Source organism: Nymphaea colorata, chromosome 10, assembly GCF_008831285.2.
Source record: "Nymphaea colorata isolate Beijing-Zhang1983 chromosome 10, ASM883128v2, whole genome shotgun sequence".
NCBI lineage: Eukaryota > Viridiplantae > Streptophyta > Magnoliopsida > Nymphaeales > Nymphaeaceae > Nymphaea > Nymphaea colorata.
The window spans coordinates 14043713-14068475 of record NC_045147.1 but is presented as its reverse complement, the minus strand read 5'-3'; the positions used below and the strand labels follow the sequence as shown (position 1 = coordinate 14068475).

The 24763-nt window shown below is 37.6% G+C and overlaps 1 protein-coding gene and 1 pseudogene across 1 annotated transcript; one reads left to right on the top strand and one right to left on the bottom strand.

Annotated features, from left to right (window-relative positions):
- The first annotated feature begins 1670 nt into the window (after nt 1-1670).
- On the top strand, nt 1671-2557 carry LOC116262861 (RING-H2 finger protein ATL79-like). Its single transcript, XM_031642387.2, has one exon. The coding sequence runs from the start codon at nt 1846-1848 to the stop codon at nt 2347-2349; it is 504 nt and encodes a 167-aa protein (XP_031498247.1). The 5' UTR covers nt 1671-1845; the 3' UTR covers nt 2350-2557.
- An 11993-nt stretch (nt 2558-14550) lies between these two features.
- Nucleotides 14551-18524, bottom strand: LOC116262638 (vacuolar iron transporter homolog 1-like; annotated as a pseudogene).
- Between the last annotated feature and the right edge of the window lie 6239 nt (nt 18525-24763).

Sequence of the window (24763 nt, the reverse complement as noted above, 5' to 3'; positions counted from 1 at the left end):
TACATTCTGTTTGCATCTTTGAAAAAGTGTGTGCGTTTGACTGCTTTCTCTTTTATGGTTCTTTTCTCTTGAGAGAAGGATGCTGCTAAGGACCAATCTAATCTAATACAAAGGAAAGACACAGATACTGTTTACTTCAATTTCATTGAGATTTTAACCACAGTTTAAAGTTGGGTTTGGCAGTTGACACAACTATGAGGTCGCTTCAGCTACTAATGTGAAAATTTTGGCCTCTAGAAATCTTCTTCTCAATATAGGCCTTCAAAGACAAGGTCCTCCACTAAAGGAAAAACAGACTTAAAAAGATCAGCCACCCAAGTGGAGATGAACCTGAACAAGTGAATCCTTGTGAAAGATTGTTGATGATGGTAATGGAGGCATACCATTTTTGGAAAAGAAGCCCATAAATTTTCAATACAAATCATAGTGCCTAGCGCACTTAATCCTTGTGAAAGATTGTTAGTGATGGTAATGGAGACATACCATTTTTGGAAAAGAGGCCCATAAATTTTTCAGTGCAAATCATCGTGCCTAAAAGGAGTTTTGAAGATATCAGCTTAACAGAATTTAGATATTTTTTGCTATTTTGGTTTGGATGATTGCTCTTTTGCAAGTCTTGGTCTCTACTTACAATTTACAAATTTGGACTTAGTGGAGTATGCACATTAACAAGTGTGAGGAATATAAGCAGCACATCACTGATCATATAAGGCTGCGTATTCATTTCAATTCCTGTTTAAGAAAGAAACCAGCAATCATCACATACTACAAGGAAACTGCTATGGGAAAATTTGTACAGTAAAATGATGAAGATGAGAGGACTCTCCTTTGCGCTTGTACTCATGTCCTTTATGCTCGTCGGATGTTAGGTATACGAACCAGCAACTGGAACCAGCGCTTCATTTGCAATAAAGGCTTCGCCAGAGGCGCACATGGTTAATAATTAATATCTTCTGATTAGTTTTTCAAACAAATCCATGGCCAAGCTACCAATCACTTACATGTGTTCCTGGAGTGAGATTCAATTCAACCACGGTCGAAACCCAGATTTATTTTTGGCAGTTACACAGAGCACGAACAACCGCGCAACGTTCGTTCCCAGTAGACACCAAACACCGAAAGAAGGTAGCGCCAGAATACAAACAAATGGGGAAAATCTTTCCTATAAGTCCTTTTCTAGAAACAGACTCCATAGTTCCATGTTTTCATATAAGTGGTACTTTTCCGGCCGTCATGTAAGTGTAGTTTCGTATTTTGCAATGTAAATTCAAGGAAAAACAGAGTTCAGACGATTTACCTAGATAGCCAGACCGGGCGACAACGAAGAAGGGATGTTTCATTAGGATTGAGTTTGACAGTCTCAAAGCTTACATTTGAGCTGCATTAAAAGGTGTCCTTTGAAAGAAAGATATTTTAAATCTGCATTGTATGTAAAAAAAACTATAGATTTAAAGTCGGATAAATGTTTGTCCTGAAACCCGTCGATCTGAGATTTATCATTTCGTATCTAAGATTCCTTATGGAACAAACACACCATAAAAAAAATAAATCCTTACTTGCTTGGCATATGCCCGTAGGATCAAGCATGTATGAGGAAATTCAAAGATATAAAACATTTTTTTGAGATCATGAGGGACACCTAAATGAAAAGTTGTACAGGAAAAGCTTACACTCGTCAGCATCATGGCGACATGAAAAGAAGAGCAGCATCCATCCCTGACCCTGCCCTTTCTCTACAAGGCCTTCCCTCCTCCCCCTTTTCTCTCCTCACGTCTTCAGTCCTTCGCACCCACGTCACAGAACCAAACCCCTCCCTCCCTTCCTCTCTCTCTCTCTCTCTCAACGATGTCGAGGAGTGAACCACCCTTGCCGACCGACGAACAGACCTCGCCGGCAGCGTCCTCCGACAGGTGGTGGCCGTACTCCAGCTCGGGTAACTTCGGCTCCAGTCTGTCCATGGTGTTGGTGGCCCTCATTTGCTCGCTCGCTTGCGGCCTCGCCATCCATGCGGTCGCCCGCTTGGTCGTCCGCTGGTGGAAGGCCGCTCACGACCCGTCGGAGTCCACCAAGCCCGCCGCTTCTGCCACTGCCGCCATTCCCGCTTCACCGGCGCTGGTGTACTCGTCGGGAATGGAGCTCGCGGGGGCGACCGCGGAGTGCGCCATCTGCCTCACGGAGTTCGCCGACGGGGAACGCGTCAGGGTGCTGCCGAGGTGCCGGCACGGCTTCCACGTGGCGTGTGTGGAGGCGTGGCTCGCCTCACATGACTCTTGCCCGACGTGCCGCGGCCTCTGCTTGGCCGAGAAGTCCCCCGACAAGGCCCCGCCACTCCCTGCTGCCGCCGTCTGAGATGCGGCCGGAAGGGGAGGCCGGAGAAAGACGAAATTGCCCGTGTACCATCTGAAAAAGAGAGCTGAAATCAAGGTTTTCTTGTCATGTTGGTAGGTTTCTAGAAATTGGTAGAAAATCTTGCATTTCTTCTGTTTTTGGAGGTTCTTTTTTCTGCCATTTTTTGTGTTTATCTTCAGTACAGTGAAAAGATTAGGTTTTTGTTTTACTTTTGCAGCTTTCCTTCCCCTTCTTTTTTCTTAAAATATACAACTTTTTAACCGTGGGTGGGCGACGCAATGATGGTTCATCTTCCTTTTTCTTTAAAAAGGAGGAAATTTTCGGTGAAACGCCAATCTTCTTACAATCAAACAACGGGTCTTCAAGTTTCTGCGTTTTCCGACGTAGGGTTTCATTTTTGTTGATAACTCAGTGGGAGATTACCGGAGCAAACTCTAGTTCTAGTTCTACCATTGTTGGAATTCAGCTACTTTAATTCAACCTCTAGTTATGGCATAGTTGGAATTCAGCAGATGGATTTATTTCAGTAGAAAAGACCTTTAATTCAAGCTCTGGTTCTACCATTGTTGGAATTCAGCAAATGGATTTATTTCAGTGGAAAACATCTTTAATTCAAACTCTAGTTCTAGCATAGTTGGAATTCCGCCGATGGATTTATTTCAGTACAAAAGGCCTTTAATTCCACTACATTTTCTCAGGTTTTTAATATCTGTTTAAGGGAACAGATTCCATTTTCGTGAAAACTAAACTGTTCCTGACTTTTGACAGATCTAACTGCAAGTAGAAACGAATTTGCCCAAAGTTATGAGACGAGTTTGTCAACAGTGTTTAACGTGTAGGGATGAATATGTTCATGGCTCATAAGGGGAAGCAGGTCCCTTTTCTCTCCTTTCAAGGAAAGATGAAGGAAATATATTAATTTCTTTCTCCAAGGAGAGGAATCAGCGTGGGTGGGTTCATCACTTCATCGCAATTGATGTTTCCCTTTACTTCAAGTTTATTTCAATTGATGTTCCACTTTACCAAATTTACTTCTAGTTTCAAATGATCTTGTGAATATAAACCCCTCCCAGAAAAAAAAAGAAGAATAACGTCAGACTCTATACACCAAATTGCTATAATTTGAGTTAAATGCTGACAATAGAAAATAAAAAAAATCAAATGATTTGGTCGATGCACGCCCATAATCTCAAATGAAGTAGAAAGTAGAAAATTGTGTACCAAAAAAAAAAAAGTATGAAAGGACGTAGACGTTAGTGCTATAAAACAAAAAAATGTCATAAAAGATGTATTATAATTCATAAAATATTCAATTGATGTGATCATTAAAATTGTTACGAGGGCTTCTTAAAGGCGGATAAGAAGAGAAGAAGTCCTTTTCACAATTATTTTGGAAATTTGAATTTTTTAATATTAAAAAATCACTTTCATGACAGATAATTTAATCCTTATTTTCTTTAACAGGTTAAACAAGTTCAGCTGTGCCATCGGTGCACATACGTAAAAACTTATAAAACTTATCAGCTTCTAGACGATCCAAACACTAGTTCGAGAAACTGAAAAGCAGGCTTCGTACCTTAAAAAAGTGTCGAATGCCGAACTAAAAGTAGGCTTGTACCTTAAAAGAAGAACGGGGCCATAAACTTTTACAATCGAATTAAATACTCTTCTTCTTCACAAAAAAAAAAAACCCCTTAAACACCCATCTTTCAATTATTGTTTCATGTTTTACTTTCACAAAAGTCTTAGCATTAAGTCATTTTGGATGTAAACATGTACCGAATCCAATTAGTGGGAGTGCCCAACCGGTTGAAAAATGGTCAAAGTAAAAAATATAATAAGGAAACGAAAATTCTTAAAATTATAATATTTGAAAGAAAAATTGATGACAGAAAAGTTGACATTTTTGAATCAGCCACCGGTTTGCCAATGATTAGATTCAAATCTTGTTTTACATGCCATTTTTGATAACACTGTATTAAAAACTTCTGTTTTGAGTTATAATATATGTTAAAAGTTTACGTACGCTCAACGTATACAAATCATTCGGCTCCACTTTTTATCTGTTAGGAAAAAAAAAAAAAGGAGTTCGTTTATGGATGGTGATGCAACCAGCCGCCTACATTGTTTGTTGTGCCAACCAAAGAATGTTATCTTCCAACGCATGATGGCAAGAAATCAATATCTAGTTTCTCATCCTAACTTTCTGTATAAAAATAATTCATCAACTCCTAGCAATCTAACTAAGTTATAAGAGATGAATCGAAACCCCAATATTTCACAAAAATGAGCCTCGTTTTACCAATACGTTTAAAAAAAGGAAGCAGATAAATGAACTTTTTTTTTTCCATAATTTGATAGGAGGATGGTTGACAAGAGAAATTTCTCCATCGCAGCTGAAAATTCACTGAGCTGGTTATATGCAGTTTCCCCTGTTATGAGCCAGAAATCACCAAAATACTCATATACATGAAATGAAATATTGCTCCCTTGTAAAGGTAAAAGTGAAATCTAAAAATTACCCTATAAAGTTACCAAAACACCTTTTCATGGTAAAAGAAAGGACATATCTTCCCACCACCACTTAGTGAATAGTAGGTGGCTTCTCCTTTCCCATACGACCAGAGTTGTTGAAACTTCTCATAGGAAAAGTTTCAGCTTCGTATCAAGCAGCCCCTGAAACAAAAGGGCCTGACAACCACAGGCCATTTCAGTTCCGTTCTCTTGATCTCATCTTCTTGTTTGTTCTTTCTATAAACAGAAAATGGAAGAAGTTTTTATTCTCGGAGTTTAATTCTTTACAGGGTTGGAGAACTTCTCCAATCAGGCCCAGGAACGAGATATGGATCCAGTTATATGGACCAACCACACCACACCCGAATCACTATTTCAAGGCCAATTAAAAATTTGTTAACTAATGTATCACGGAAAAAAAATTGTAGCTCCGCATCAGGCACCAATATATTTTCAGCATCTAAGTAGATCGAGTATCCGTTCAAATTAAGAAGGGAACCAAAACTAGTTGATTTTTGTTTTTTCTTACAAATGGAGCCATGTGGCTCTATCTATCTATCCACTTGATCAATATCTACCTATTCACTTGATCAAATTGCAATGAATTTTGAACAGGTGTAGCTACCAATCAAAAGGGCATTTTTTACTTGGTTAGATAAGAATGAAGTATTGTCAGAGTTATCCATTGATAGGACATGCAGTATTTTTCATTCATGGCCTTACCAACTCTGCCACGAATCCATTTCGTCCAAATGACTAAAAGATCACAGAGACACTCAAAGGCCAAAAAACTTTACAGCTAGCCACCTTACATGATGATTAGGAAAAATAAATTGGTACCGAGAACCTTTCATACAAGGCTTTTGGCATGAATAAACCCTCGAAGAACAAAAAATATGAAGAATTGAGATAAATAGGTGATTGGGTTTTTGTCGCTACTTGTAAGACAATTTTTTGAAAGAAAAAGGAAAACTTTTGACGTGTTTACGTGTTGTGAATAGATGATTTAATGGTAGTTTCTACATCACAATCAAGTGGTCGAATTCCAAAAATGAGAAAGTTCCAAATTGTCCGGTCTCATACTGTCAGGTTCTTATTTAGTTCATATGTTTTACGATTTTGGATAATTTTCTATAAGAACTCTAATTGCTTTGATAATTATTCACAAAGGCAAAGATTAATTTAAGTATACTACAAATTCAGGACTACAATTTCCAATTTAATTTCTTTGATTGCTGTTTATACATTACCTTTGTGTTTTACTTGAATAACCATGGCAACCATTACATCTAAAACTTAGTGTTTCTAAGATGGCAGTCCTTAAGATGACGGCAGTCCTAAGATGGGGTGCTTTCTCTTTTCTTTTCTTACTTGAAGTTAATATATGAAATTTGGAAATGATAAAACATTTATAACTTTGGAATTAGTTTATACTTGTTCAACAGTCAAGTATATGATCCTTGAAGACATTCCACCGCCTTTGCAGCCAAAAAAATCATTATATCAATATGCTATCAAGTGTTCTCCGCATCTCCAACATTTATCAAAATCGATCTTCCCTTTTCTTCAAAACTTGGTGGGCCTTCAAACCAGAAACAATAGAAGAAATTGTATAATACATAAATCAAGCAGCCTAATGTTTTAGTAGTTAGCATTTAATAGTTAGTACCAGATAAAGCATCTTGTTGTCTCTAAGATCAGATAAAGTTCAAAGGTTTTGTCTTGATGGACATATGATTTATGCATCTCCAAGCAACTTGTGTAAGCAATAAAATAGTATTTTTCACGTTTAATCACTTTTTACCATATCCAATAGTTCTTTTATGAAATCCATCTGCATTATTTCTGCATAATCTTTTCTCAATGGCTTTAGTTAACAAGGAAAAGTGTTTCTGCATATTCCCCATATGCGAGAGTTTCTCGCTTGGACAGATCAAACGTGGTTGGACTAATGGCCAGTTTTTTTTTATCTTACTGAATAGGAGGCCAATCTTTGCAATGGATTTTTTTTTTTGTCCATGGATTTTAATCCAATTCAACCACACGGTGGACAATATTTCAGGGATTTTAATCCTTGCCCATCATACGCTGGACAAAATGTTAATTGTTAGGCCATGAACAATTGTCTCCTGGTGATTAATACATGGATTAAAATCCATATATCTTTATCCATGAACTTTTGTCTTTGGCCATCAAACAGGCCCTAGGGATTCAATTATTCTTGAGCAAATGCGAGATAGTAACTGATTTGACATGGTAGGGCATAAGAGGAGGAGCCATAAAATTTTGGTGCAGGGGCCAACTATAGTTTCAAAATTTTAACAAGGGTCGAAATATATATATATATATATATATATATATATTAAACTAAAATTTTTTAGATTTACATATAAATTTTTAAAGTTTTTAAAATCTGAGAAGGGACCAAGGCCCCTCATAAGCCCCCATCCCTCCGCCCATAGACTTAGCAGACTAACAAAGAAAAATTATGTGAAACGAAAATGAAAAAAGTTGACTAATAATTGTCTTATTCCAAAATAAAAAAGTTAAAACAATGGATCCTTTTATTTAAAAAGTTCTATAGAGTGCAGATGAGGTTTTTTTTTAATAGGAAATCAATCTCATGCTTCCAAATAATTTTGTGGAACAATGTGACGTAACATGATATAGGGATGAGCAATGCAAATTGAAGACACGAATGCTACACACATCTTTGGGGTACGCGTCATTTGGATAAACAACTAACAAGCAAGAAATAATGTGAACTAATATGTTCGGGCGTTATAGTCAAACTCAAACATCAAAACGTAACCTCAAGATGTGATCCAATAATTATTTAACGATGGCCAATCATGGTGACAGCTATATGCTAATTAGGTTGGTTTAGTGACTTTGTTAAAATTTTGGTTTGATTTACTTTAATTAAAACTGTAGATTTATACACATGCGTTCTGAGTAAAGAGGAGTGGTGGTCTCCTCACAAACTCAATCATAGGCACGATTTTCTTTAACTTTATGTTTATATAGAATTACTTGTCTTCTGAATCAAGCTAAAAAAAACATTCATGTTTTGAGGTGGAAAGAGAGAGTGTGTGTTTCTATAGTTGTATAAGCTTAAATAGCTTAAAAAAGAGCTTATGCACAGGCATAATTTCTTTGTGCCTAGAGATATACCTTGTATGGAATTTGCTGATGAGACGTCCATTCATTCGCCAGCTTCCGCGAATCATCTTGAGTTGGTGACCTCTCGACTGTATAAATAAATATATACCTGATTATCGTGAATTCATATTTTCCTCACATCAGTGCTTCATGTTCTTATCAAAATAAACTATTTATCAAACACTTTTCCAGTTTTTTGTTTGATTGATAAATCATTTTCGAGTTACTTCGGTACTGACCATGCTAATTTAACTTTAGTACCAACATTACCTCCCTAACAATTTCAGTCATATTTGTTCAATTCTTACAAATATGTTTGTTAGTATTTTGAGCAGTACAAATGTCAATTTCATTTCAAAATCATCCATTTGGAATTTGTATTCTTTCTTCCAGGGACACGTCCATCACTGCATCTCAAAGGTAATATGTTGTTTGTTTTTTAATATATCTCAAGAAATTAGGATAGATTCATAAAATACTGTTGTTATACAATGTTATATGAATCTGCCTCAATTTTTAAGATAGGTTCCTCAAACAATGACGATCTGTCGGTGTATTCAAGCACTTCCTTGACAAACAAGTAGCAAATATAAATGACCAATTGAAGTTTAGAATTTTTGCTACTCTTATTCACACCCAATCTCACAAAAGTAGACCCTGATCTAGAACCAAAGCCAGAGAGGCATGTGTGTGCGTATGTGCCTATATATATGTAGTCTACTCTTTTTCATCTATTAACGAATTGTGAAATAACCGTACTTTATTTATTTTCACAGCCTTGAAAATAATCTTTACTTTTTATTTATACCTAAGTCATTCTTGCAACAACGTTAAAATTGTCCTCTTACTGAACTCTCTTGCCTTCGGTCTTATACATCATAACCGATTAGTATTCTTGGCTCTCTCAAGTATACCCAAAGGAAACAGATTGACAAATTTTAAATATGGACAAATGGATCGAAAACAGGCAATGCTATTATGGAAAAACAGCCCAAAAGAAAAAGGCTTGATCCACTTTGATGAAGCAGGTAACCTCTCACATTTCGAGTTATTTATTTCTTATTTTGTTTAATCACATAAAATTTTTACTAATAATGCAACCCTACCCAAGAAGAGAGTGTGCGTGTGGATGCACATATAGCTTCCAGCAAGTCTATGATGACTGAGCCTATTTTTTATTCTATTAAACATTTAACGAACATTCGAAGAAAGAAATACACAATAAGTGCCATGTTTAGGGTAAGTTAGAACAAAGTTTCCCACATGTACAATTTCACTTTATTAAATATGCATTCCATGAGAATAGAGATAGCATAGTATTCTTACTAATTATATGTATACATAATCTCCATTTCCAAGACTAGCTTTAACCAATTTACAGATGTCAGTCTTAAGTTCTTAGGTTTTTCAAGTAATTCACAAGAAAAAACACTTGAGGATTGAGCTTAACCAGAGTACACCCTGGTTAAATCATGTCAAATGGTCCTATTCACAGTTTTACCATCTGTTTTCTTTCTTCCCCCCTTAGGGATATGCCTTTTTTCTATCTCAGACGTGCAATATGATCTCATCACTGGCATCAACTCACAATAGCTACATAAGCGTCTGTCGTCGTCCCATATCCTACAGCTAAACGAAGGTCCCTAAGCCACATAGTCTATTGAAGTTTAAGATTTAGGGGGTCGACTCCATCTTCGCGACAAATTGTTAAGTTCAAGTGTCCCTACTCCTAAAGATAGGATTTGAGTACAGAGAAAAGCCATTGCATCATGATCCAACAATTATGTAAACCACAAGAGATATGAAAGGAAAGGTCTTCAATGTATGTAGCAAGGAGATGCCAGGGAAGGCCTTCAATATGAAAAGCTAACTGTAACCTATACAGGAAAATTATTTTCCTCCCCATCTCACTGTAGCTTTTCCACTCGCTCTAAACCCCATTCACCACTATAGCAAGAAGATTACCTTGCAAACTTTTAGAGAAACTGCCAGCCTGAGAGACTGTTTGCTGCTCATGGAGAAATATTTACCCTGAGAAAGCAAGATTTCCAATTTTAGAAGAGCTAAAGCTTTGGCATATTTTCTAGAGAAAAAGTCCACGATTGTAATGAAATCTCTCTCTCTCTTTTGTTTCTTATAGTATTCCAGTAGAACGTCTAGCTTTTGGCCTAAGAAAACTTTATAATCCTAAGCGCGGCAGCTAGCAAGGGGAGTCATGAGCTGTAACAAATGGTGAAAAGGGACCAAAATAATTTGTTCAACCAGGAAAAAGAGCAACTCAAGAAATTACGACCCGAAAGACTTAAGACTGTACTTGTAAGATTTACCTTGAGAAAATTCCTGTCTGTTTACAAACTTTGATGCCCTTTTTGCTTCCTTACTGTAATCCAGATCAGAATATAGCTTGTTACTGCGACAAGTTAAACCTGCTAAATATAAAAGTTGGTTTGACTTTCCTAAGCCTGTGGTCCCTGACCGAGGGAAGCTTTTTAGCCGCAAGATATCTCTTCCAAGAATGGACTGAGTTAACGTCGATGATACATCCAGCATTTTATTGCAACAATGGAGGCATCCGGAGAGCCAGCAGAAATGCCTGAAGAGAGAGAGAGACTCCTTCCTCTCCTGGCCAGGATGTGTCTACGTGTGTTAGTTTGATTCCTGAGCATTAGAAGAAGGAACTGAAACTGTTTGTAAACTTGATGGCAGGATCGAAGCAATTCATGCACACAGTCTCAGCCTGATATCCTGTTTTATTTACCTTCGGACTTACTGTGGACGTCTTTTTTTCCTTTTGTGGGAGGAGATCCCTATTGAGACATTTAGATCGGGCAAAGGGAAGGAGCATTAGATAATTGATTAGATCTTCTAAGTAGTGAACTATGATATCTATTTTTTATTTCATCTATGTTTTTATTTCTGGCAGCATCAGGGTACATTCTGTCAGATTAATTTTTCCTGCATATGAGAAAAACAGGCTTGCACCATTGCTCCTGGACAAGAGAAGGTATTGATCCAGGGGATAGAAAAAAAAAAAAAAAAAAGACTTTTAGCAGAGTATCTTCTTATGATGTGTCACAGGGTATGCCAAGATCAAATTTTAGAATTCCTTCGACTTCATAGGAATGACGGTTCGAGTTGATAAATGGTAGAGGGCAGCCCATAGAATTTATAAACAGGATGTGCTCGTTCAGGTTGTGCATTTTCAATTCGATCTTGTTTTCTTTCGCCTTCTTCTATATTTTTCCTCTTTTTATCTCTTCTAATGCCAATAATATGTGAAAAGTTGAACATATCCAATTATAATAATATATTCTGGCTTGTCAGATATAGCCTACCCATTCATACTATGAGTTTAAATGTGAACAAGAAAGCACATCTTGAATACAACCAAGATCCGACAGAGTGATGTAACTTAGTTCCAAGTGGGAAGTCTCAAAAACATAAAATATTTTATTAAAGAAAAATGAAACGGTGTTTCTTTTTAGTTGCAATTTGCAGGTGATAATTAAGCCCGGTAACCAAGTGGTGCATCCGTGTAACATCACAAACTAGATAAGCCAAGAAAAATCACTCGTATAAAGGGGTATGACGGAAGCTTACCGGCCGATGAAATTGAAAATTCAACTTAGACATGGACACTTTTTTTCTTCTCCAGCTGAAAGCACCAATTAGAGTCACTGAATAGTCAACGAAATAGCAGTGTGCGCGCATGAAAAACTGATGTTCCAATTAGTAGTTTCTAATGTGTTAGTGAAAAACTGATGCTAGTTTTAATTAACTAGTAGCTCGAATCTTAACATTTGTCGGATGAAGTTAAGGAGTTGACATAGACCGTATCTGCACGAGGCAATCAGTTCCGACTTCTAAGCCAAAGAGTGGACTCATTCTGCAATCCCCAAATTTGTTCCACAACGGAGTTCAATAACCATAGTGGAACGAGTTCAGTGCTGACATTAACAGAAGAGATAAACCCGTAAACCTTCATATTGAGTTGTCTATTTCTTCTAACAGCAATTGAATTTTCAGAGACATGATTGGGTTGTGGAAGGCATTGGACGTGCGTGGAACCCGAGTACTCTTTTTCTTGCTCACCAAGAAAGCCTATCTGCAGTTTTTTTTTTATTTTAAAAGAGCGATGTTCCTATAACTAGTTTCATGACAAAACTTTTTTAATTTTAGAGGTTTAAAGTCAACCTACTTTATAAGTTGCCTTCTTTTCCCTTTTTGCAGTTTACACTTAAAATGGCCCATACGCCGATACGCGACCTTTTTCTTTCCTTGAACAAAGATTATTTCTTAAAGTTTTGCTAACTTGTCTATCTTTTGTTAAATAAATAAAGCTTTGCCATCTGGGACTGGAAGTCTATAGCGCTTTTCGTTTTTCACCTGAAGTAATGCACTTCATTGAAGAAGCGAAAGAAATATATTGATAGAATTCTCATGGCTGCCATGCTTGTTACCTTCGGAGTGCTGAAGCTCATTGGCTTGGTGTTTAAAATGGATACAGGCGGTGCTCACTAGCTTAACTGTAAGGCGCATCGTTCGGGAAAATCAAAGGTTTAGCTCTCTAATTTCGTATCCTCATGTATTAAAAAAGGCTATGTTCTATTTTGTATTTAAGAATTTTGCCAAGTTGGGGAGCGGGAGAACAACTTGTTCCCTTTTTTAGATGTACTACTGCTCAAAAATTGAAGTTAAGAGGAAGATATCAAATGCACAATCTTTTATGTCTCCAATTGTAACCTGCTTAATTGGAAGCTATCGCTGGACAGTTCGCTTCATCAATGAAGTGCATTACTTCGTGTGAAAAACGAAAAGCGCTATAGACTTTCAGTCCCAGATGGCAAAGCTTTATTTATTTAACAAAAGATAGATAAGTTAGCAAAACTCAAGAAATAATCTTTGTTATAGGAAAGAAGAAGGTCGCGTACGGACCATTTTAAGTGTAAACTGCAAAAGGGAAAAGAAGGCAACTTATAAAGTAGGTTGACTTTAAAACTCTAAAGTTAAAAAAGTTTTGTCATGAAACTAGTTATAGGAACATCGCTCTTTTAAAATAAAAAGAAAAAACACAGATAGGCTTTCTTGGTGAGCAAGAAAAAGAGTCCTCGTGTTCCATGCACGTCCAGAAGAAGAGCGGAGGCATAGCAAGCATGCATTACTTGAGTTGCTAACCACTTTTGAATTCAACGGAGACGGAGACGAGGCCGTCGTTGGCGCCAAGGACGGCGGCTCGGAGTAGTCGAAGGGCGTCTTCTCCTTGCCCTTGGACAGCTCCGCCGCTGGTAATGGTGGTGGAATCGTCACCACCGTGTCCGGCGATCTCAGTCCATGAACTGTTGCGTTCCTCTGTGCAGCAGCAGCAGCCGGAGGGCCTTGTGACGACATCTTCCTCAAAAGGGGAGAGAAAGAAAGAGAGAGGGTGGATGATGGTGAGAGTGTGGACGGCACACGCCAAGATTTATAGACGGAAGAAAGTGCAAAAAAAAAGTGGAGGTGAGGGAGCCGACGAGCAAGTGGGCCTTTTCCACGCACACCCTGGTGCCAGTATCTGACTCCGTTGAAAGAGTATCTCTTTAAGCCTATTTTTCCCGGATCGCATTTTTCCAAATTATTTTTTTGTTTTCTTAATTCATGCCCTTTTCCCATCTTAATTCATATGAATTTTTTGGTACAACATACATCCAGGATGACCTTACTAAAATGCGTACATTTATCGTTTCGGAGTTGTGTAAAGAAATATATTTATATTTACAGAAAACTGCAACTGAAAAGACAAGTGCAATCTAAAAACTTACATTAGTGGTTTAGTTTGGATGAATCTAAGTCCATGAGACCTGCTTTATGACCAATTAAAATTTTGTTTACTATATATTTATGTTTATTGTTTCATAAAATAAAATTTCCAACTTCACTCCTACCGTTGTTTATAGTTTACTTTCATGTATGTGGTTTGAACTATTGGTAAGTAAACCCTTTTCATAGAAACGCGGGTGACCTAAACCAAGTACTATGCATTAATGAAGTATTCCGAAACAAATTACGTCAAAAGATAAAAAGGAAGCAAAATATTAAATGAACTTGCCAATAGATTGTTCTAAGTGCCCGTTTGGATTTGAAAGGGCTCCAATGGAACGGTTCCTTTCCTGTTGATGGATTGCGACTGAGTTTGATGGCCATACGAGTGCGAATACGTATACGGAAAGGTGCGCCTCACCGCGCTCTCCCGCTAAGAGCATAACCCCTAAAGCTCCTCCGCCCATCGACATCTTTGTACAATGGTTGGCCGGCCGACGTCCTTTAAGTATTTTCCCAAGGTTCTCTCTTCCACAGTTTTCAACGTCTCGTTTTTTAATGTTCGCCGTTTATGAGAACGGATTGTATTTGGATTTAAGAAACAACATCTGGTTGGGTTCTAATGGGATTTAGTTTTAAATAAATATCATATATTCAATGCTTTTCTATTTTCTATAATCTTCTCTTTCAAGTTCCACAGTAACAACAACCATGCGCCTTACAGTTAAGCTAGTGAGCACCGCTTATATCCATTTTAAACACCAAGCCAAAGAGCTTCAGCACTCCGAAGGTAACAAGCATGGCAGCCCTCCCTCCGACCACAACCCTAACCGTTGACTTGTAAATGGGCGAGCCTCCCAGGAATGCACCAGCCCAACCAAACAGAGCTGGAGACAGTGCCGATCCTAACCCAGTGCTGATTGATAAATGCGCCGGCCAGAAGCGGCAACACTGCTCCGATGCCGAAGGCCACCGCCGACGCCCCCGCCGCCTGCAATGGGCTCGGCATCTTCTCCTTTTCCTTCTCCTCATTCTCCGGCGATGACTCGACGTCGGCGTACCTCTTTTCCCTTTCCATCTGAGCGAGCTCGATGTCGACTTGGGAGTAGAGGGACACGTACTCGCCTATGGCCATGCTAAAGGCCCCGCCAAGAGGCAGGTTTTCTTTTGCTTCCCAACAAAACGACGAAAATGGTTTTGCTTCTTCTTCTTGAACTGCCCAACTGCGTGTAAAACAGTCATTTTTTGGAAAGCAGCGTGTAAAGCAGCTTCTCCCTCGAGGAAGAACATCAACAGTTTAATGGGTTCAAATGCTACTGCGATAATTCCACAGGGAAAACTACAAGAATGGAGCTCCAGTTCTCTTACTGTAAAAGAGATGCAAACAGTAGAAATGCGTGTAAAGCAGCTTCTCCTTCGAGGAAGAACATCTAAAAGTGCACTTAATTCCTCTTCAAGGAAATGTTTCTGATTATAAAGTCACATTGGTGACAGCAAAGATGGTAAAAGTATAATTTTTTTGTTTTAAAAAAATATTGTCTGTAATTCTTTAAAGAATGACCTCACTTAATTTTCACGAAAACTGTCTTACCAAGGCTTGAAGACGAAAAGCGGTCACGCTGCAATTTTTTTTTTTTTTAAGATTACTTCTACCACTACATTATGTTCCTGTCAATTTTTTTGTTTGCTAACAAAAATTTTACTTTAAGTCAGTACTTGACATTTTTTTACGTGAAAATTAGACAGTACTGATTAATGTATGACATTTATTTAATTGAAAATAATAAAGAAAACTTCAATCCTATCAACCTCCATTAGATCTTTTCTCATATACACCCATAAAAGAAAAGAAAAAAAAAAGGCTAGTGTAAACCCCAAAACAACCACCATGAAACCATGGCCGGTCAAACCTAGATGGCCTGGACAGTTGCAACTCTTACTGGATGGTGGATCCCTGGCTCTTACATTTCTGTACTTTGCATATATTCACTCAATGTAATATAAGAGCAGAAGTCATCCGCACAGTTTTGTTGGCATTTCACCTTCGTTAGTGACTTATGTTCCCTTTTCTACTTCAAAAACATTGAAAAAAAAAAATCCCAACTACTGTACACATGAATGTTGTTTAAAGAATAACAAAAGCAGGAGATTTAATGTAGTTTTTCACCATGGAAGGCCACCATCGGCCTTAAGGATCGATGGGGTGAGATTTGATATTTATACTTTTTGTTTTTCATAATCTCTAGAGATTTCACTTTTTTTTTGCAAACTCCCAAGTCAATGCCCCCCTTGTTGATAACAATACTATTATTATTTTATTTGGTGTCTTTACCTTCATGGATATAATTTCCTTATGGATCATAATATGAACGTTAACAATAATGACTTTCCTTTTGTTGGGAAGGTCCTATTTGATAATGTTAGATATTTCGCATACTCAAACTTAAAGTCATTTGAAAAGTCTAAGAGATACTTTCAACTAATCTTTTTTCTTTTTGCAGTGTCAAATTGATGACCCTCCTTGTTGATAACAATGCCATTATTATTTTTCTTGACTTCTTTACCTACATAGATGTCATTCCCTTATAGACCACAATGTTATTTTCAATAATAATAACCTCCCTTTTGTAGTGAAAATCTTGTTTTGTAACTTTAATTACTTTGCATAATGCCTTATATTCTCATCCTCCTCAAACTAGACAACGTATTTGAAAGTCCTAGTTGTCCTGGAAAAGTTTGGGAAGATTGATCAAGCTATTACATTGTTGAACAAGCCATCTGTTGCACATTTAGAGGCCATCATTGAACCCTAAATCTTCTTCAGCAAATGTTTATCATTATCCATCCTTGCATTGTTCATCCTAACTTCATAATCACTTTAAGATTAAGATTAATTCATCTTGCACGCACCATGTAGGGATCATCTTAATTCGGTGCCATGCTAGAAAACATAACAAATGACATAAGTAAGAGGTTTAACATGACTTTTTGCCACAAACGGCTACCATCGACCTTAAGGATCGATAAAGTGAGAATTGATACACTTTGTCCGTTTGCAATAAACTTAAATATTTTCCATTTTTGTTTTTGTAATGGCAAGCTGATGACCCTACTTATTGATATCAATGTTATCATTATTTTTAATGACATTTTTTGCCTCGATATATATCATTTTCACAAGTTACATGAGTTAATGCTTACACGAGCTAACACTAAACAAGTTAACGCCTAAACGAGTTAAATGGGTTAAACGAGTCGAGTTCAACTTCAATCTTGATTTTGTGTAGTCGAGCTTGAGTTTGCTATAAGGAGCTCAAGACAAGTTTGAGCCGAGCTCGAGCTCTAGTTTTTTTAGTTGAGTCGAATACGAGCTGGCTAAGCTCATGCTCAGCTCGGCTCGTGTGCAGCCTTACCTAGACACTATCAAGGTTCTTTTCAAGTTTGGAGAAGTCAAGCATGGCTTATATCCTACCCCTACCTAAACCCTAGGCTTCCACACAGTTATAATTTAACCACATCATTAGATGCCCTTACACATGTGCCCCCACATTGCATCAGAGAGCACATGCGAATGAGATAACTGTGCGGAGATCCAACTCTATATATATATATATATATATATATATATATATATATATATATATATAGAGAGAGAGAGAGAGAGAGAGAGAAAGAGAGAGGAGAGATATTTGGGATCCTAAAACAGATTACATTGGGTAGATCGACTTGGAAAATTTCTTGTTTTGATATTTCCGGAATATAAATGTATGGATTTATAAACGAGATCTGTGGTGGGGAGGATTTTGTATTTTGATGCAATCACAAACCCTCGGCATGGTGTTATATGGTGTCAAGTTTGATCTCAATTATTCATCCGGCACTTAGAAATATGTTCAAATATCTATATGTTTAACCTCCTTCACTATAATGTTTACTTAGGAGAAAACTGCATTACCTCTAAAGTTTCTGCTTACTTCAACGGCTGAGTAGGTTTACAGTACATCATTCAACTAGGGAAAGGAATAACATACTCAGACATGATCCTTTGATAAAATTAAAAGAGACGTTGAGAGATCTTTTGCTCCATTCATTGATTGATTAAATAAGGAAGGAGCCTTATTAATTCTTGTGAACGTTGAATAAACGTTTCCTTTAATTTTGGCAACTCCTTCTCTCTTAACGTCTTTAGCCTCTACTTTATATAGTAGAGCATGATTGTAATTCAATTAATGAAGAAGAAAGATTGATCTCTCTCCGTGGACGTAGGCTACAATAGCCGAACCACGTAAATTGTCTTCTCTTCTCTTCCCTTTGCTCTATTCAAATTCTGTTTTATTTCAATTCTTCATGGTATCAGAGCAGTAAACCTTCATCCTGAGGCAGACTTCATCTTGAGGCAGAAAAATATCTCCAAACAAGAAGGAACCTATGGAGCAGGAAGGGGGAGCAAGAAATGATAATGAACAACACACTATTTTACAAGGTTGCGATGGATTTTTGCATAGGCTTGTCGTGCACGAGCAAGGTAATCCCAATCTCAAGATTACTAATACCTTGCTTGATGGTCTCAATTATTTACTTTGGTCTAAGGCAGTCACTCGATTCCTTAGTGGAAAATCTAAACTCGGATACATTGATGGTACCACAAAGAGACCACCACTCAATGATTCGAAATATAGTGAGTGGCGATCAATCAACGACATTGTTGCGTCTTGGCTCATCAATTCGATGGAGCCCAAGATAGCAGCATGTTTTAATTTTCTAGACACCGCAGAGGAGGTGTGGCAAGCCACCAAAGATCTTTGTGGCGAACAATATAATATTGCTCGTATGTACCAACTATCTCAAACAAAAGGAAGTCTGAAAAAGGGGACTGCCCCTATTAATGAATATATTGGCACCTTCAAAGGAATTTGGGATGAGATAGATGTTCATGCTCCTTTGACTACCGATCTTTCTACAGCCAAGAAGCAACGTGAACAAGAGCGCATATTTGAAATTCTTGCTGGACTTCCAAATGACTACGAGAATCTTCGTAGTCAAATTCTCATGGCGCATGAGCTACCTTCGCTAAGTTCAGTTTGTGCCCTTCTTATACGAGAAGAGTGAAAAAGAAAAGCTATGGGCACTTTGAACTACAATAATCAAGATGTGTTGATTGATGAAAAGGCTGCATTTGCTGTGAACTTTCATGGTACAAATAGCAGAAATTTCAGGGGTAAACGTGATGAAGGCAGAAATCTTAAATGCTCACATTGTAAAAAAATTGGCCATTCACGTGATACATGCTGGTTCATTCATGGAAAACCTCATAGAGTATAAGTCATACCTCCAAGTCCACCTCAAATGGGACGTTTAAGAAGGACAACAATGTTAGTGGGAACATAGAGAAGGAATATAATCAGACCAGCCTTATGACTTCTTCGTCAGACAAGTCCATCACATTGGAGACTCTTGCTGAAATGATAAAGGAACTCCAAGTTGAAAAAACTGCAGGTATCTCCATCAGCACCTCTGATCACGCTAAAGGTATGGCCTTCATCTCTTGTTTTGATTCCAGCTCTCATTGGATAGTCGACTCAGGAGCCACTGATCACATGGCTAACCAGTCCACTCATCTCTATTCCCCTTACTCTATTGATGGCATTGGGCCTGTTGCTGCAGCCAACGGAGCGCCCATTGCTGTCAAAGGAAAAGGAGGAATAGACTTTTTTAACAAAAATTATACTAGTGAGATTCTTGTTATGCCAGAACTTAAGTTTAATCTATTGTCGGTAGCAAAAATTACCAAAGAATTAGACTGCAATGTGGTTTTTTCTGCTACTAACGTTGTATTTCAGGATCGGAAGACTCAGACGATGACTGGTGAGGGACGCCTAGTGAATGGACTCTACCAAATTAAAGCTCCTGATCAAGTTCTGAATGTGACGTCTTTGAATGAGGGAGAGATTTGGCATCAACGGATGGGTCATCCATCTTCTCGAACGTTAAATTATCTTTTTCCCAAGTATTGTTTTGATAATCATACATGTGATATTTGCAAGTTTGCTAGAATGACCAGACCTAAGTTCTCTTTATCTGATTCTATTAGTGAAAAACCATTTGATCTTATTCACTCTGATGTTTGGGGCCCTGCGCCTGTAGATTCTTTGGATGGATTTAGATATTATATTATGTTTATTGACGATTTTTTCAGATCTACTTGGGTTTATTTTATGAAAAACAAATCTGAAGCTCTCTCTCATTTTCAAATTTTTTATAAGATGATTGAAGTTCAGTACAATTGTAAAATAAAATGCTTGAGGTCTGATAACGGTACTGAGTTCAAAAACTCAAGTTTTAAAACCTTCTTAGACGGCCATGGCATACAACATAAAACATCATGTGTTGACACACCTCGACAAAATGGCGTGTTTGAAAGAAAGAATAGACATCTATTAGAAGTTGCTAGGAGCATGTTATTCCAAATGAATATGCCTAAAAATTATTGGAAATATGCTATCTCTTCTGCTTGCTACGTGATCAATAGAACTCCCAGTAAGCATCTTAATTATGCTAGTCCTATTGGTAAACTTACAGGGCATGAACCAAAACTGGATCATTTGCGTGTGTTTGGTTGTGTGGTTTATGTGTGGCTGCATTATGCAAAAAGAGACAAACTTAGTCATCGTTCAACCAAATGCATTTTTGTCGGCTACAACTCACAAAGTAAGGGGTATGTATGTTTTGATCATATTTCCAAGAAAACTCATATATCTCGTGATGTTCATTTCAATGAGAAACAATCCTACTTTGGAGTCAATAATTGTGATATAGGACAGGGGGAGTCTAAATCTCCTAACTTGCATGATTTTGATGATTTATTTTTCACCATAAGTGATGAGCAGGTCACTAGAGAAACTCTTCAAGAAATTGGGAGTCACACAGAAAATCAAGAACCTGTTATTACAACCGATGGTGACGAATCCTCAAACCGGGAACTTAGAAGATCTGAGAGAACTCGTAGATCGCCCTCTCATCTAGACGAATATGAGACTTATTCCAGCAGTCACTATCCCATCAGCAATTTTATCTCTTACGATAAGATTTCTGCCCAACATGTCAACTTCATAAAGCGTCTTGATAAAATTCGTGAGCCTCAAACTTTTCAAGAAGCTGAGAAGGACTCAAATTGGAGAAAGGCAATGGATGAAGAATTAGAGGCCCTAAAACGCAACAAGACTTGGGAGATAGTTGCAAAACCAAAGAACACAAGCGTTGTTGGCTGCAAATGGCACTATAGAGTCAAATACAAGAGTGACGGTTCACTAGAAAGATATAAAGCACGTCTAGTAGCCAAGGGATTTACTCAAACAAAGGGACTTGACTATGACGAAACCTTTGCTCATGTGGCGAAAATGAATGCTTTGAGGATTCTCTTATCTTTGGCCTCTAACTTGAATTGGGGACTTCATCAACTAGATGTGAAGAATGCCTTCTTGCAAGGTGAACTTAGTGAAGAAATTTACATGGCACTTCCTCCAGGACATCCAAATGAAGGGAAAAATTATGTATGCAAACTCAACAAAGCTATCTATGGTCTGAAACAATCTCCTAGAGCGTGGTACCTAAAATTAAGCTTGGCCTTGAAAAATTTTGGATATCGTAGATGTCACTCTGACAACACGCTCTTCATAAAGAAACACAAGGAACTCACCACTGTCGTGTTGATTTACGTGGATGATATAGTAGTGACAGGTGATGATGTTGAAGGCATACACAATCTCAAACACTACTTGAGAACCACATTTGACAAAAGATTTGGGAAAACTCAAGTACTTTCTCGGAATTGAAATAGCCCAATCACACAAAGGCATCTTTCTCTGTCAAAGAAAATATGCACTTGACATATTAAAAGAGACTAGGAAGATGAATGCTCGTCCCGCCGACACTCCGTTTGAAACAAATCTCAAACTGGGGCCATGTGAGGATGAACCAGAGGTCAACAGGGAAGTATTTCAACGTCTAGTTGGTAAGCTCATTTATTTATCTGTCACTAGACCTGACATTTCATTTGCTGTGAATGTGATTAGCAGGTACATGCAAAGCCCAAGAGAATCACACATGAAAGCTGCTGATCGCATTCTTCGATACATCAAAGGCTCTCCAGGACAGGGACTCTTGTACAAAAAGGAACCGAAACTTAGACATAGTAGCATTCACAGATGCAGACTGGGCAGGAGATATCAACGACAGAAAATCAACTACAGGATATTGTGTTTTTGTTGGTGGTAATCTAGTAGCATGGAAATGCAAGAAGCAGAAAATAGTAGCTAGATCCAGTGCCGAAGCAGAATATCGAGCGATGGCCGCAGGAACAAGTGAACTTGTATGGACTAAGAACGTGATTGAAGAACTGGGTCTTGAAGTTTCAAAGCCTATGCACATGTTCTGTGACAATCAAGCTGCTATCTATATTTCGACCAATCCAGTCTTTCATGAAAGGATGAAGAACATAGAGATTGACTATCACTATGTTAGAGAAAAGATTGAATCTGGAGATATCAGAACTCTTCACATAAGTGGAGTTGAACAGGTTGCAGATGCCCTAACTAAAGGAGTCACAAAAGCAAAACTCCAACTAGCAATCGACAAGTGCGGATGTCATAACATCCACTCCCCACTTGAGGGGAGTGATAAAATTAAAAGAGACATTGAGAGATCTTTTGCTCTATTCATTGATTGATTGAATAAGGAAGGAGCCTTATTAATTCTTGTGAACGTTGAATAAACGTTTCCTTTAATTTTGTCAACTCTTTCTCTCTTAACGTCTTTAGCCTCTACTTTATATAGTAGAGCATGATTGTAATTCAATTAATGAAGAAGAAAGATTGATCTCTCTCCGTGGACGTAGGCTACAATAGCCGAACCACGTAAATTGTCTTCTCTTCTCTTCCCTTAGCTCTATTCAAATTCTGTTTTATTTCAATTCTTCATCCTTCAACTTGGAATATCACCTTAAGCAAATAAACTCTGAGCTTGAATTGTAACAGCAGAAAGAGTTAGTGCATGGTGAATCGACCTCTCTCAACAAGTGCAGTAACTCACCACACCGGGGGCGACCGCGGAGTGCGCCATCTGCCTCACGGAGTTCACTGACGGCCGTCTGAAAAAAAATATTGATGACAGAAAAGTTGACATTTTTGAATCAGCCACTGGATTAAATCGGTTTGCCAATTATTAGATTCAAATCGGCCAACTTTGATAACACTTGTAACACTGTACAAAACACTTTTGTTTTGAGTTATAATATATGTTAAAAGTTTACGTACGTTCAATGTGTACAAATCATCCGGCTCATCTGTTAGGGAAAACAAAATGAGTTCCTTTGTGAACGTTATCTTCCAATACATGATGGCAAGAAATCAATATCTACTTTCTCATGCTATCTTTCTGTATAAAATAATTCAACAACTCGTAACCAGTCTAATTAAGTTATAAGAAATGAATCAAAACCCCAATATTTCACAAAAAGTAGCCTCCTTTTACTAATACGATTTAAAAAAAAGAAAACTGATAAATAAACTTTTCTTTCCCATAAATTTGATAAGAGGATGTTGACAAGAGAAATTTCTCCATCGCAGCTGAAAATTCACTGAGCTGGTTATATGCAGTTTCCCCTGTTATGAGCTAGAAATCACCAAAATACTCATATACATAAAATGCAATATTGCTCCCTTGTAAAGGTAAAAGTGAAATCTAAAAATTACCCTATAAAGTTACCAAAACACCTTTTCATGGTAAAAAGAAAGGACATATCTTCCCACCACTTAGTGAATAGTAGGTGGCTTCTCCTTTCCCATACGACCAGAGTTGTTGAAACTTCTCATAGGAAAAGTTTCAGCTTCGTATCAAAAAGCCCCTGAAACAAAAGGGCCTGACAACCACAGGCCATTTCAGTTCCGTTCTCTTGATCTCATCTTCTTGTTTCTTCTTTCTATAAACAGAAAATGTAAGAAGTTTTTATTGTGGGAGTTTAATTCTTTACAGGGTTGGAGAACTTCACCAATCAGGCCCAGGAACGAGATATGGATCCAGTTATATGGACCAACCACACCACACCCGAATCACTATTTCAAGGCCAATTAAAAATTTGTTAACTAATGTATCACGGAAAAAAATTTGTAGCTCCGCATCAGGCACCAATATATTTTCAGCATCTAAGTAGATCGAGTATCCGTTCAAATTAAGAAGGGAACCAAAACTAGTTGATTTTTGTTTTTTCTTACAAATGGAGCCATGTGGCTCTATCTATCTATCCACTTGATCAATATCTACCTATTCACTTGATCAAATTGCAATGAATTTTGAACAGGTGTAGCTACCAATCAAAAGGGCATTTTTTACTTGGTTAGATAAGAATGAAGTATTGTCAGAGTTATCCATTGATAGGACATGCAGTATTTTTGATTCATGGCCTTACCAACTCTGCCACGAATCCATTTCGTCCAAATGACTAAAAGATCACAGAGACACTCAAAGGCCAAAAAACTTTACAGCTAGCCACCTTACATGATGATTAGGAAAAATAAATTGGTACCGAGAACCTTTCATACAAGGCTTTTGGCATGAATAAAGCCTCGAAGAACAAAAAATATGAAGAATTGAGATAAATAGGTGATTGGGTTTTTGTCGCTACTTGTAAGACAATTTTTTGAAAGAAAAAGGAAAACTTTTGACGTGTTTACGTGTTGTGAATAGATGATTTAATGGTAGTTTCTACATCACAATCAAGTGGTCGAATTCCAAAAATGAGAAAGTTCCAAATTGTCCGGTCTCATACTGTCAGGTTCTTATTTAGTTCATATGTTTTACGATTTTGGATAATTTTCTATAAGAACTCTAATTGCTTTGATAATTATTCACAAAGGCAAAGATTAATTTAAGTATACTACAAATTCAG

Excerpts from the sequence above, each read along its gene's own strand:
- LOC116262861 (XM_031642387.2), top strand. The coding sequence starts at position 1,846 with ATGTCGAGGAGTGAACCACCCTTGCCGACCGACGAACAGACCTCGCCG.